At 38.2% G+C, this 14,739-nt stretch overlaps 1 protein-coding gene across 3 annotated transcripts in view; it reads left to right on the top strand.

Moving 5' to 3' along the window:
- The first annotated feature begins 9,528 nt into the window (after window positions 1–9,528).
- Window positions 9,529–14,739, top strand: part of LOC147543410 (beta-amyrin synthase-like) — a 34,194-nt gene continuing 28,983 nt past the window's right edge. The window contains exons 1-2 of one of the 3 annotated variants that reach the window (XM_086636706.1): window positions 9,529–9,632; window positions 10,008–10,219. In XM_086636706.1, coding sequence (XP_086492832.1) covers window positions 10,013–10,219 — 207 coding nt within the window. In that variant the 5' untranslated portion in view covers window positions 9,529–9,632; window positions 10,008–10,012. Of the gene's footprint in view, window positions 9,633–9,970; window positions 10,220–14,739 lie in introns of all 3 variants that reach the window. The other 2 variants (XM_086636707.1, XM_086636708.1) reach the window with 2 other exon arrangements.

Here is a 14,739-nt window from a genome sequence, read left to right on the forward strand (position 1 = left end):
TTTGGATAAGACTAAGTATCTTTATGGAATTGAGATTGGAGGTCACTTTCCAGTTAACTCAGCAAAATTTGTCTGGAGATCATTAATGTCGACCTCCGAGCATTATACTTTGTTATTAGAAAGTCCAATCGGTCTGATCCCACGTTTGGAATTGTACGAAGTCAAAGTTTTAGGAGACGTCCTTTGAACAAAAATAGGGGCCTTATATATTTCCCCTTTCAATTTATATATTTGTTTCATCTTTTGTTGCATCCATGCAAATTGATAATAAAATTTGATGAACTTAAAACTTTCCCTTTTACATTTATATATTTATTCCACCTTATATTGCATCCATGCAATTTGATATAAATACATTATAATGAGATGACCTTTTGATATACCTTCAAACTTTTGTTTTTTTGAAAAAAAAAAAATACCTTCAAACTTGATAGCGAGCCATTTTTAACATCGTGTGGCATAGGCAACAAGGTGGGAGGCAATTTCAGCAAAAAAAAAATCAGCAATTTGAAAGACAAGAAAAATAATATAAATCATAAGATCCGATCAAGAAATTTCGATTCTGATAATAAATTAAGTCTACTACTTGTCAATATTTCGCTGTCTTTTTGCGAAAGTTTGACCTTATTAACTCATTTTCTAAATTTCTAGCAAACCCAATGCAAGGAGCTCTGCGGAGCCAGGGGTGGCTGTAGTCAGGGTCATTTTAATTGGATAAAGGGAAAGATCTAACACAACAAGGGAGGTAGCTAGGTGGTTATTTGGATGCTCTATCACCCTACAGTTCCCTAGTTCAAACCTCTATTCCCTCAATCTCATTTTAATTTCTTTTTGTTAAATAATTCTCCATTGGTCCTTATTTATACGCATTTTCCCTTAAAGTCCCAAGTAATGCTCCTTACTTTTGAATCTAATTCTTTTATGACTATCTTTTTGTGTTAAAGTCAAGTTTTACCCCCTTTTATAAGTGTCATCCAAGTTACGTTTTAGTTATTTCTTTGTCTCTAAATTACCAATGATCACATACATTATAGTAGAATTTTAAGATCAATTCTCTTTAAGTTCTTTATGTTTGAACTATCAACGAAGTTTTACATATTCGACCAAAAATTGTTTTGTAAATACTACTTCTAAGTGCATATATGTTAGAAATGAAATTTTTTCTCTCTACGTACTTTTAGGCTAGTTCGAGGGAATTTTATATCCTGGCTCCGCCCTTGATCAGAGCACTAGTGATATCGACCTGCATGTGTTTTGTCATAACATGTTTTAGTGAAGATGTGATTCTGACTCAAAGGAAATCTTATTACGTTAGTCTATACTTTCAAAGTTTCTTTCTGTTTTTGTGTGTCTCTCTCTCATTGGGATGCTCGCCATGGGTTTGATTTCTAGAATCTTTGTTCTATTAGTAACACTATCATGCAAAGTTTTCTAGAGGATTCAAAATAGACGTCTAGGCATGAGTAACAAATAATCTAATAGAAAGGAGACAAAGGATAAAAAAGCAGTAACTATTCTCTCGTTTACCTCAACTTGCATAATCACCCATGGGACCAGAACTTTACCCAATTTAAATTTTTTACCGTCTAGTCTCCCAAAGAGAATCACCATCCAATAAGGGAAGAGAAATGCTGTTTGGAGCGAAGAAGTTATGGCGAACTAAAAGCGAACCAATGATAACCCCACACGTGGTGTCAGAAAAAGTGAATCACGTGAACTTTGAAGACAACATTTACAAATTTTGCAGTTCAGTTCCATAATTGATTGACAAGCCTTATTCCATAATTTCTAAAATTTCCGTAACTGTTATGTGTAAATGCAAGCTGTTAACAACCACATCCATCTCACCCTCCTAATATCTACGATTGCAAGGAATGATATATGAGATTTACTTTTGATAATTATATAATTTTGTTCCACATCAAACATGATGTAAAAATAATATATACCACAACGGATCAGTGATCTCCAGTCAGACTCATTCCCTGAGTCAGACTGAGGTCCCATCTTTTGTGTCTTCTTGCCAGGTGTACCAGAGTTGCCCTCGAGTGCTTTAGTTTGAGGGGTTAGGCCTTCTGGCTGCACTCGAGGTGCTCTTAGTCAGTCTTGTGTTTATTTTTGCTGGATTGTAATGGTTTCTGTTAGTTTTATTTCCCTGGTCTATTTCTTTCTTGTTGTGCCCTTTGTAGTTTTTTGTTTGGCCTTGTGTTGGAGGCCTTAGTCGTCCTTACAGGCACCCCTGGCCTTGCCATTCCCTTCTTTGAGACCTCGATACTGATTGGCCCTCCTAGGGGTGCGCTTACCACCCCCAATGTTGACTCTCCTACTGTGACTATAGACACCCCCCTATTGATAAGGTTGCTGTCCTGGCTTGGAATGTTAGGGGGTGTGGGAATTACCTTAACGTAAAGACCTCTGGTCTCTGATCAAGGCTAATAAACCGGATATCATTTTCCTGTCGGAGACCAAGTGCATGAACACAAACATAGATAGACTCCTCAACCTCCACACTAGTTTTAAATAGTTCACGATAGACCCGATTAATAAAGGTGGTGGTCTGGCCATTTTTTGGACTCATGCGATAGACCTGAAGATCATGTATTCTGACCAAAACATGATTCACTCTAAGATCACTTTGGACAACTTCCAAGAAGCTTTGTGTCTCACCTGTTTTTATGGTTGTCCTTATATTAAAAATAAAACCAAGCCTTGGGAGACTCTTAGCCACTTTCTCCCTGAACCAAATATGCCTTGGCTTCTCATTGGCGACCTTAATACTATTATGCACCCCTTGGAAAAAAGTGGTGATCCCAAACCCCTTCCTAACTATGACAAGAATATCCTCTCCATCATCCAAAATTTTGGCCTTCAAGATCTAGGTTTCAGTGGACCATCCTTCACTTGGTCCAACCGTCAAATTAGAGGCAAGCTGGTCCAAGAGCGTCTCGACCGGGCCTTAGCTAATCTCTCTTGGCTCTCTACTTACACGGATTCCAAGGTTAAACACCTTCAGGGAGTGGGCTCGGACCACCTTCCCATTATGCTTACCACAGAACCTACTATATCCAAAGATAGGAAACCTTTCAAATTTCTCAGAACCTGGATGTCCCACCCCGAATGTAGCACTTTCATCCAGGATAACTGGCCTTTCCCCACTTACCTCATTCAAAACAAGCTCAACTCCCTAGCTATCAAATTGTCCCAGTGGAACAAAAATATTTTCGGTCATATTGAGCTAAATATGAAAACCCTCACTTCCACCATCTAAATCACTCAGAACCCGGACACCTTACTCAAACTCAACTCCCAGTTGGCCGAAGCCTACAATCTTCAAGAGAGCATTTGGAAACAAAAATCCCGTGTTGCAAACATCCAATTGGGCGATCGTAATACTAAATGTTTCCATGCCAAGGCGATTACTCGCAACCGTAAAAACCAAATCAACTCTATCAAGAGAGACGATAATTCCTGGTGCTCGGACCCCTCCGATATTGCTCAAATCTTCTCAAACAATCTTAAAAGCATCCCCACCTCCTCCTCGCCTCCTAGCCAGGGCAGCATTCTTAATCTTTTTCACACTCAGATCAGTGACACCCAAAATCTTATTCTCACTACTATCCCCTCTGAGGAAGAAATCAAGAGAGCTACCTTCTCCTTAAAAGCTGATGCAGCTCCTGGCCCTGATGGCTTTCCCCCTTTTTTCTATCAAACTAATTGGGATACTATGAAAAATGATATTAACCAGTTGGTGGTTACCTTCTTCCAAACCTCTCAGCTCCCTCCGGCCACCAACAACACTCATATTTGCCTTATCCCGAAATCCAAGTCCCCTCAAACCACAGCTGACTTTAGGCCGATAAGCCTGCTTAACACCACATACAAAATCATTACCAAAATCATGGCAAATCGTCTGAAAACCACTCTCCCTGATATCATCTCCCCGTTCCAAGCAGCTTACGTCCCCGGACGACAAATTACAGAAAATATCATTATTAGTCAGGAACTATCCCACTCCTTCAGGACGAAACGCGGTTCGAAAAGCTTCTTTGGTCTGAAACTGGATATGTCTAAAGCTTTCGACCGTGTGGAATGGTCCTATCTTGAGACCATTATGTCCAATCTGGGTTACGGTAATCACTGGATCCGTCTTATCTACACGTGTATTTATACTTCTTCGATAGCGGTGCTGATCAACGACCGACCAGGTCCTTCTTTTAACGTCTCCAGAGGCATCAGGCAAGGTGACCCACTCTCACCTTTTCTTTTCTCTCTTGCGATGGAAGGCCTGAGCAGGTTGCTGGACGCGCCGCACAGCCCCCACAAGTTAATTGGATTTACCATTCCCAGATCGAATATTACTATCAACCATCTTTTCGTTGATGACTGTATTATCTTCGACCGTAACTCCCTAGACAATATCACTCAACTCTTGAATATCCTCAAATCCTTCGGAGAGGAGTCTGGTCATATCATTAATTACAACAAATCTACCATTTTCTTCTCTAAAAACACCCACCCTAAGTTTAAATGTATGATTATTAAATCTCTCAAAGTTCAACAATCCTCGTCCATAGAGAAATACCTTGGCACCAAACTTTTCATTGGTCCCAAAAAGAAACAAGCTTTCTCCTCTCTGGTTGACCAAATTCAGCACAAACTTTCTAAATGGCAAACTAATCTCCTTTCCCAAGCTGGACGCTCTATAGTCATTTCGACTATTGCGGCGGCCGTTCCCCGATACCAAATGCAGTGCTTTGCCATTCCTAAGGGCATAAGTCATCGTATTGAGACCATCCAAAGGTCTTTTTGGTGGGGAAAACAAAGATCTATCCACACAATTCACTGGGCGGCTATTTGTCGGCCGCGTAAATACGGAGGCATAGGCATCCGGAATCCTCTTAATGATAATGTAGCCTTCCTTAGCAAACTTATCTGGCGGCTTCTCAAATTCCCTGAGTCCCCTTGGGCTCAATTTCTTAAAGCCAAATACTTTCTGAAAAATGCCAAACCATCTCAACCGAAACAGTCCTATTCCTGGGTGTGGAAATCCATGGCAGCTCATCTTGGCAAAGTCAACAAACTCATCTTCTGGGATGTTAACAAAGGAACTAATATTAACATTTGGGAGGACTTTTGGATTCCCAATCATCCACCACCTGTACAGAATAGGTACAGCTGCCCCTTTGATCAAGTGGCTCATTTGATTATGGGTAACAACTGGAATACTAACCTGATACATACTTACTTTGACAAGGATATTGGCAATGCTATTCTAAGCATTAACATTCAACCAAATGCGGAAGACTCGATGATCTGGACTCTTGCAAAGTCTGGTAAATTTACGATTAAATCCATGTACCCTCATCTGAATACAGGACCTTACAACTACGAAGTGCCGGAATGGCATTTCATATGGAAAATTCAAACGATACCTCGTATTAAACTATTTCTTTGGAAGTGTTGTACGAACAGTCTCCCGATCAGGGACAAAATTGGAAAGTATATAGGTAACTATTACAACTGTGTGTTCTGCGAGCACAGAGAAACCATGACACAGATTCTATTTTATTGCCACTTTGCTAGAGCCATTTGGTTCGTTTTTAATATCACAACAGAGAACTTCTCAACTATTCTGGAATGGATCAAATACTGGCAAACACGGGACGAATCACATATGGCGTTACTGGCCAAGGTAATGTGGTTTATTTGGAAAACACGATGCAGAAAATGTTTTGGTAAGCAAGATCAAACACCACTGCAGGTAATTAGGATGATTCAGAGTTACTCTACGAACATCAGCGACATTAAGTTTCACAAACCCAAACAACCTACTCCCAATTGGGAGCCCCTGGAGAAACCATTTCTGAAAATCAATGTCGATGCTTCATTCTTAAAGTATTTTGAACCAGCAGGGATTGGATGTATCATGCATGATGGGAAAGGAGATTTCATAATAGCTACGTCAGATACCATCAGAGGACAAACAGCGGAGTAATGTGAGTGCATAGCCATCCTACGGGGCTGTTCAGTGGGCCAACGATCTCAAGATTACACATCTCCAGATAGAAAGCGACAACATCAACCTGATAAATCATATAAACGACAGAAGGCACGATATTAACTGGCAATCTATGAAGCACATGGCAAGAATAATTTCACTCAGAGTAGAATTTGGTAAGATTCAATTCACCTATGGTTCGAGATCTACCAACACTACAGCAGATAAATTGGCCAAATGGGGAAGGACAAATGAGGTTAAGCAGACCTGGCATTCGAAGGAAGTTATGAAGGAAGATGTAGAGTTGTTTTTCTTGTAGTTCGCTCTTTTGTTTTCTTCTTTCTTTCAAAAAAAAAAACAACGGATTAAACATTTGCAACAGTATAACCTGAAATTTATTTAGAAGCAAGATTGAAGTTCAAAATAATAGACATAAATAACTATGTATTAAGTGATAATGAGATTCTTCAGTTTTTGATAACCTTATTGATAATGCATATTCATAAATTCAGTGTTGGTATATAAGCTATCAAGATGGCTAAACATGCAGGTGGAACTCATGTACTCTCTAAAATGATTTGTCTTAATTCTTCTTCTTAAGGAAAGAGGATTACTGATAAGTCAGTATTCGCTTATTGTCCATCTCTCTATAACTTAGAAAGGGAAGTTCCCTACTTCAACCCAGACTCTTTCTTAATCAAGACAAGACAAAGATAAAGTGAACTCGGCTCATAACTAATGGGAACAACAATCTTAAGACATTTTATAACGATTTGGTTTATTGTCTGTGTTTTTCAGAAAATGGCAATTGCGAAGAAAACTTTACGAGTTTTTTCGGCTAACACCATATTTAAGGAAAAACCAGAGAAGTTCATGGAAACTGAAACCGAAGCTTCGTTACTAAATGACACCAAAAATCGGAATATTTATATTACGACTACCGAAACCGAAAAAATGTCTGAGAAACTTGAGAAGATGAACCTTTGCACAGTGATAGTGAAATAATATACAAATCAGATATTTCAACTAACTCTAGAGGTGTTAGTAGATAAAAACATACCTGGTGACAGTACATGTAGCGGAGAGTCTCCTTTATATATTCCGCTTCAAACATTGTATGAAGTGTACCAGTAATATATAGTGCAAAAACCTATTATTGGATAATACGATGAGAAAAAAGACCTATCATTTGTAAGTAGGAAAATTTGGCCAAAACTCCCTAAAAAACTTGAGTTTTGGTTAAAAAGATTTATCAACTTTTTATAGGCTTCAGTTCCCTATGGCATTTTTGTAAATAATCTAATATAGGGAAAAGACGAAACTGACCTTATTGCAAACCAGTTTGCAAACGAGAGTGCAAACTAGTTTGCAAACGAGATTGCAAACCAGTTTGCAAAGCTTTGCAAGACAAATCAAATTGCAAAGTAGTGCAAACTAGTTGTCAAAGCTCTGCAAACCAGATTGCAAAGTGTGTGCAAAGTCATTGCAAGGCAAACCAGATTGCAAAGCAATGCAAACGGGATTGCAAAGCTCTGCAAACCAGTTTGCAAAGCTCTGTAAATCAGATTGCAAACTAGTGCAAACCAGTTTGCAAAGCTCTGTAAATCAGATTGCAAACTAGTGCAAACCAGTTTGCAAAGCTCTGTAAACCAGATTGCAAAGCACTGCAAACCAGTTTGCAAAGCTTCGCAAGCTAAGATTCCAAGGGCAATTTCGGCATTAGAAATGGGAGTGCTTTTAAAATTGTCCTTCAAGCCTATTTCCAAACTATATATGGGGCCTAAAAGGACAAAAAGATTACTTGTCTTTTTGACAAAAAAAAAACATAAAATTGAGCCTCCGACCCAATTTCCCCGGGAAATTTGGCCAAAACTCCCTAAAAAATTTGAGTTTTGGTTAAAAACGATTTATCAACTTTTTATAGGCTTCAACTCCCTATGACATTTTTGTAAATAATCTAATATAGGGAAAAGACGAAACTGACCTTATTGCAAACCAGTTTGCAAACGAGAGTGCAAACTAGTTTGCAAACGAGATTGCAAACCAGTTTGCAAAGCTTTGCAAGACAAATCAAAATTGCAAAGTAGTGCAAACTAGTTTGCAAAGCTCTGCAAACCAGATTGCAAAGTGTGTGCAAAGTCATTGCAAGGCAAACCAGAATGCAAAGCAATGCAAACGGGATTGCAAAGCTCTGCAAACCAGTTTGCAAAGCTCTGTAAATCAGATTGCAAACCAGTTTGCAAAGCTCTGTAAACCAGATTGCAAAGCACTGCAAACCAGTTTGCAAAGCTTCGTAAGCTAAGATTCCAAGGGCAATTTCGGCATTAGAAATGGGAGTGCTTTTAGAATTGTCCTTCAAGCCTATTTCCAAACTATATATGAGGCCTAAAAGGACAAAAAGATAACTTGTCTTTTTGACAAAAAAAAAAACATAAAATTGGGCCTCCGACCCAATTTCCCCTTGTTAGTATTGCTAACTTTCAAGTTTAAAAATGAATTAATTACCATTTCTCTTGCAAGTTAATTATCGTTGTAAATTGAACTACAAATATAATCAAATGAGTCGACAACCGAGTAGCATTATCCTTATTATAATAGTCACATACCAAATACATCTTATTTTTTTTAATGCATAACTTATTTGAGTGTTCAACAAAAAAAAAAACTTATTTGAGTTGAAGAGCTAAGTCTAATTACGAATTAGAAAGGGCATCTGCAACTTACTTTTATGTTCAGGTTAAGCTAAGAAAGGGCAGTACGTACTCCCGTCAATCAAATTCGACCAACAAACTCTAATAGCACCTTAATACAATCTTTCTGCCGTCAGATTGTCTTGTTCAAGATCGTAAGCATGCTCCCAAACTTGTGATCAGTCCGAGCATGCTTACGTCCGAGAACTTGCTTACGATATCAAGACGTCCAGTTCGAGACTTACTCTCTCTGACTGACCCATTCTGAAGGCTGAAGTTGTTCAGAAAATTGATTGAACTCGTTTCCTGTCTAATGGTACTATTAAAAATCATCACAAACTCACTTAAAAGTAAGTGAAAACTGATGGTATATGTTCTTCCAAGGGTTTACCACTTAAAATGAATCAATCAAACACTTGGTTAATATATAAACTAATCAAATATATCAAGGCATTTAGAACCAATCTATCACAAAAAATAAAGTCTTTTGCCACCTTTCTTTGAACAACAAACTACAAATGGTAGTCATATCAATACACGTGGTTCTATATATAACGGAAATTTGAAGGTCGCCGGTCAAATTTAGCTGGCCGACGACCTTTGTCGGAGAAGATGATGAAGTGGCGAGAAGATGAGGTGGCAGAGAGAAGTTATGAGATGGAGGAGAGAGAAATGATGACTAGTTAACGGTGTTATAACGGAATCTCAAAAAGGGGGTCATCTGGGTAGTTTTGGCAAAGTAGGAGGCTAGGCAGGAAGCTGGTCACAAAGTTGGGGGTCATTTGGGAAATAACCCTTCTAGCAAACCCAATAAAAGAAACTCTTCCTTGACATTTTACTAGGGCGGAGCACTCGTGATACAAACCTGCAAGCGTTTTGTCATAATAGATTATAGTGAGCATCTGATTCTGATTCAGATATTATTCAAACTCAAAGGAAGTCTTGTTAAGTCTTTTATACTTTCTAAGTTTCTCTCTCTCTCTCTCTCTTTCTTTATGAGCTCAATAGCTAGCTTCCTCAAACTTCTTCCATTTTGAGATTTTGAGTACAAAATAATAATACTCCATAGGTTGTAAGTAGAAGTTTTCTTGGTCGTAATATTAGGTTAGCCCCGGCTCTATTGAAATTCTGGTTCCATCCTGGTTGCATGTGGATCCTGCATATGTTTAATTTATGCATCAACTAGCTAGATAGCCATACTTTATTGAGTTAACTATTGAATTAGCATGATTAGTTGCTAATCCATTTTCCGAATAACGTTAAAATTTATATTGACATTTAGGGAGATATTTAATTATGAAAAGGGGGTAATTTGCTAGTGAAAATGTGGAAGCTTAAGACGTCCGATGATGGAGGTCCCTTTAGCCAATGGCTATTCAGTACTAACAATTTCACGGGACGGCAGAGATGGGAGTTCGATCACAGTGCAGGAACTCCTGAACAACAAGCTGAAGTTGAAAAAGCAAAATATGAGTTCTATGCCAACCGATTTCACGTGAAAGTTTGTAGTGACGTTTTATTGCGCATTCAGGTAAACCACTACCGATTATTCCGCGTCGTATAGAGAAAACTATAGAGCTCTACTGTTTTTCTTCAATTGCTTTGTTAAATATCAAAATTATGCACTTGAAGTAGTGGTTGGTAACAGGTCGTGTCGATCAGAAAATGGACTGATACAGGTCATTTAGGAGATGAGTATGTCGGGGCGTCGTGGATCTCTGATTTTGAGCTCCCTAACCCATTATCCTCGACCCATTAGGACCGGAGATGTACTCCCCCACAGTTTGCTAATCCGCTAGGCCTTGCTAAGTTTGTATTTGGTTGGGGTTATACAAACTCAACCGCTATGTACATCATCCAAGGAAATTTTCTTAAGGAAAACTATATTCATTTTTAAAGTGTTTGTCAAACCTAGATGGTAAAACGCACAATATATTTTTTACTAGACAAATTGAAAAATGCTTAGTATAAACTACCATATTTGTCAAGGAAATTTTGGGTTTAAGGCCCAAAAAATGGGTTTGATAACATTATAAGCCCAATGTTAACACAAAATACATTAAAACCCCAAAATTTTAAAAATATTTGGATTTTCCAAACAAATAATCTTTGCACGACTAATTATGGGATTCACCAAACAAATCATTTTTTTTTACGTAACATTCATCATTTTTGTATGAAAAAAACATTAATAACCCCAGACTTTTTATTGTTTAATTTCATGCAACTGTAATGCGTAAAAACAAACCTGCTCATACGTACACTACACATTTTCAAAACAATTAACACATTAGCGATGTATTTGTGCATTTGCATGAGAATGCAACAGAGATTACAAGAAATGGACTTATCAACATTTTTTCGTGACAAAAAAAAACATTTTTTTCGTCAAGTTTGGGCCTTAGACGAGAGGCGGCCCCACGTTGGGGCCTGTGGGACGTTCCCCCACAAGACATAAACTAAAGATACCTATTGGATTTAATTGTAACACGATGTAAAGTGTCGTGATAAATTGTTGGCAAAACAATCTATTATATTAAAACAGCTCAGTCGGTTATCCAGGGGATAAGTCTGGCCGTTCATTTTATTACCTTTGATTAGATCGAATGACTGATATAAAATATACTTAGTGTAATTTGACTTAAACCACAAGGGTATTAGTGTAAACAATTAATTATTTTTGATTATTTGGTTACATTCTCCCACTTTTATCTCTCACGATTGCGCAATTAATTATTTTTCTCCCACTTTTGATTGTTGGGTTACAATATTCAAAAGAAAACTACCTAATACCTGCGGCCAAAACTACCCACCTTTGCACTTTTCTAATTTCAAACTAAAAAGTTCCTTAATTTTCTCATGAAATCAAAACTACTTTATTGCACTCCCTAAATAGGGTTCTTTAAGTAATTACACTTCCCCTCATCGTGGACATTCCGTTTTAATCCTATCTTTAAAACCTCCAAATTTGTTTTTAACTCTACCTAACAAATCTCCTTAATTATAGCTGGCATAATACTCTCCACCTTCTTTCACTCTTAAATCCAAAATATCAAAACTCATTTAATTATCTCAAAGAAATGTTTTTAATTATCTGAGAGAAATCGTGTCTTCTCGGTTTAACCTACAATTTATTTTTGTTCTCCTCGAAGGCGTTAGCTAAGAGTGATCTTCCCCGTCCGTAGGACGGGGAGGGAACCTAGTATTTTATAGAAACAAAACTTACATAGTTGTTTGAAGGCAAGGGTTCCAGTCCCTACCATGTCAATTCTCTTGTACTTTTTGTTTCTTTACAAATAAATTTGTTCTTACCCCTTAAGATTTAGCTATAATTTGTGTCCTAATTTTTTTAGTTTTTTTTCTTTGTAAATTTTAGTTTACCATGTTTTATCAGAATTACATCCAAATTCATATGCCCTCTTTTTCTTAACTTATTCTCACTGTTTTTTTCCAAAATTAATATGCTTTCTCTTTTCTTAAGTTCTTTAAGAACGTAATTTGTAGTGACTTTTTTTTTCAAGACGTAAATTAGCTATCAATTTTTTGACATATTCATTTTATGTAATTCATATTTGTATAAAATTAATTGTCTACATTGAAACGACAGCAACGCGATTCACAAGCGCGTCGTCTAAAAATGTCATCATAAAATGCGTAAATCACTCGGTTGAATGTGACATCAATACTTTCTAACAATGTACAATTGTATAATATAACTAAGGGTATGTTTGTTACATAGGAAAAGAAACTTGGAAAATTGTTTTCAGCTGTTTGATTGGGCCCAGAAAATGTCAAAAATGATTTCTTGTGAAAAAAGACGAGTACAAAAAGTTGGATTATTTTACTACAAAAAGGTGAAAAATCTCGTTTCTCACACGCTAAGAGCATCTCCAATGCAAGACTCGATCTTAAAATCTTAAGTGCCACCTAGGATTTTAGAGATTTTTTTTGAGAAAAAACTTCTCTAATGCAAAACTCAATTGAGATCTTAAGATGATGTGGAAGCACTAAGTTTTAAGATGTCTCAACTAGAAACTCTATTTTTGAGATCTCTTTAGAGAGTCTTAAGTGTTCCTAGTCATTAAATTTAATTTTTGGACCAATAGAAAGTCTTTATTTCTCAACACATAAGCCAATTAGAGATTTTTTTTAGTTTTGCATTGGAGATGCTCTAACTCTCTCTCTCTCTCTCTTAATCGGTTTGGGAAAGAAGAAACCAAGTGTTGTTCCCTCTCTTGATCCAATTTAGAAAGAGAGTGACTAAGATTATAGGCCCCCCAAAAGTCCAGTGCATATTGCTTTTTAAAGGCACCTCCCAACTCTCCTACAAATCTACAAAACACTTAAATGCTCAATTTCATATGTGAAAAAGTGACTTTCTTTTCCATCAAAAGTTTTTTTAATCTGTAAACATCGTATTTTTTATAGATCAAAGTTTATAAAATGAGAAGAAGAGTTACAACATCAGAGTTAAAAAAAAGTATAACTCTAAGCACAACCTCCAACTTGTAACTATCACAACTGTAATGAAAGCTGCAACGTCAATCTTCTCGAAATTGACGGTCTCCCAGCCAACCTGAGACCATTTCCACAATCGCTCGAAACGAGTACACCTGTCAATTGGTGAGCAGACACCATAACACAACCTTAACCAAGACCACCACTTTAAGACCTGCAATTGTTCAAACCACACCGGAAGCAGATGAAAAAAATAAGTACAAAGCTTCGTAAAAGTCATGTAATTTCTTGAAGACGGAACCGGAAGATTCCAGATTACCCCACCCGAATTTAGTGGTGGCCAACGGGCAACGCTGTGGCGGCACGACCCGTTTGACAGTCGTGGCGTGTTAGACACGACACGGGCACGCCAGGCACGACTTTGAGCCGTACCGTGTCGTTCCCAGACCACAAAGTCTGGGCAGAAAAATGGCCCATGGCAACGACCCAGCCGTTGCCGTGTCGTTTCTGTGGTGGTTCCGGCCGTTGCTGTGCCGAGTCGTGGCTAATGGGCCAGTTGTTTCCAAATGTAACAAAATGAACCACTAAATAATTTTCAAGTCAAACGTTGTGATCTTTGTTTAAACTTTAGAATCTATATTTATTTTATTACTTAATAATATTATTAACTATTGATTTTATTAATTAATAATTATTTTCAACAAAATAATAATAATGTTTTGTAAATTAAGTACCTGTTTCTAACGGGTTAGCGTGTCGTGGCGGGTTAGGAACGCCATGGGTCGTGGCGGGTCGTGTTTCCGTTCCTGACGTGCCGTGGTTGACGGGTCTGAGAGCTTAAAATCTCAGACCCGCCACGGCCCGCTTGACCCGTGACGGGTCGGTACGGCACGCGACGTTCCGTGCCGTGTTGCCTTATAAGAGGGTCGTGTCGTGCCGTTTCCGGGCCGACACGACCCGTTGGCCACCACTACCAGAATTCTCTCAAGAGAGAAAGTATGCCCCACCACAGTCTAAAAAGATCGTAATGAGACACCTGGGAATATGGGTTACTGACGAAGCCTAAACGAGAAAGCTCGACTAAGGTAGTTAGAAAGCACAGATAAACTGCAAATGGTGAGTGGCGAGGCAGAGAACCAGAATCGGTAGAAAGTATGATCGTGGTCGAGGCCGAAATAGTAATGCTAACCAACTTCAGAGCCCATAACATTTTCGAAAGGGTCAAAAAAGTTTTACCAAGATTAAAAGGTCGTCCCAGTAGAAATGGAATCGAGCGCCCCTGAATTCTCCTGGTCAAAGAGAGTGTCCCTAAGGTAAGAGGTCTGGGCCCAACAATATAAAATGTAATTGATGCCTGAAACAAAAGGTTGGGTCCAGAGAAGTAGATAGCCAGAATATGTGCCCACTAATTTGGCTAACTCATGAGAAGGGAGGGAGAAACTTAAAGTCAACACTTGTTAAGAAAATGAAGGCATGAAGAACAAGTGTCTCTCTTCTTAGACTTGAGTTGATCATGTAAGAGTCAAGAAGAAGATGGCCAGCGAGATGTGCGAGTTTTCCGGCAGAGAGTTCCGGTCGGAAGATATACCTAAG

The sequence above is a fragment of the Eschscholzia californica genome, unplaced genomic scaffold, assembly GCF_041429995.1.
Source record: "Eschscholzia californica isolate CP2 unplaced genomic scaffold, dmEscCali1.0.p SCAF_4, whole genome shotgun sequence".
NCBI lineage: Eukaryota > Viridiplantae > Streptophyta > Magnoliopsida > Ranunculales > Papaveraceae > Eschscholzia > Eschscholzia californica.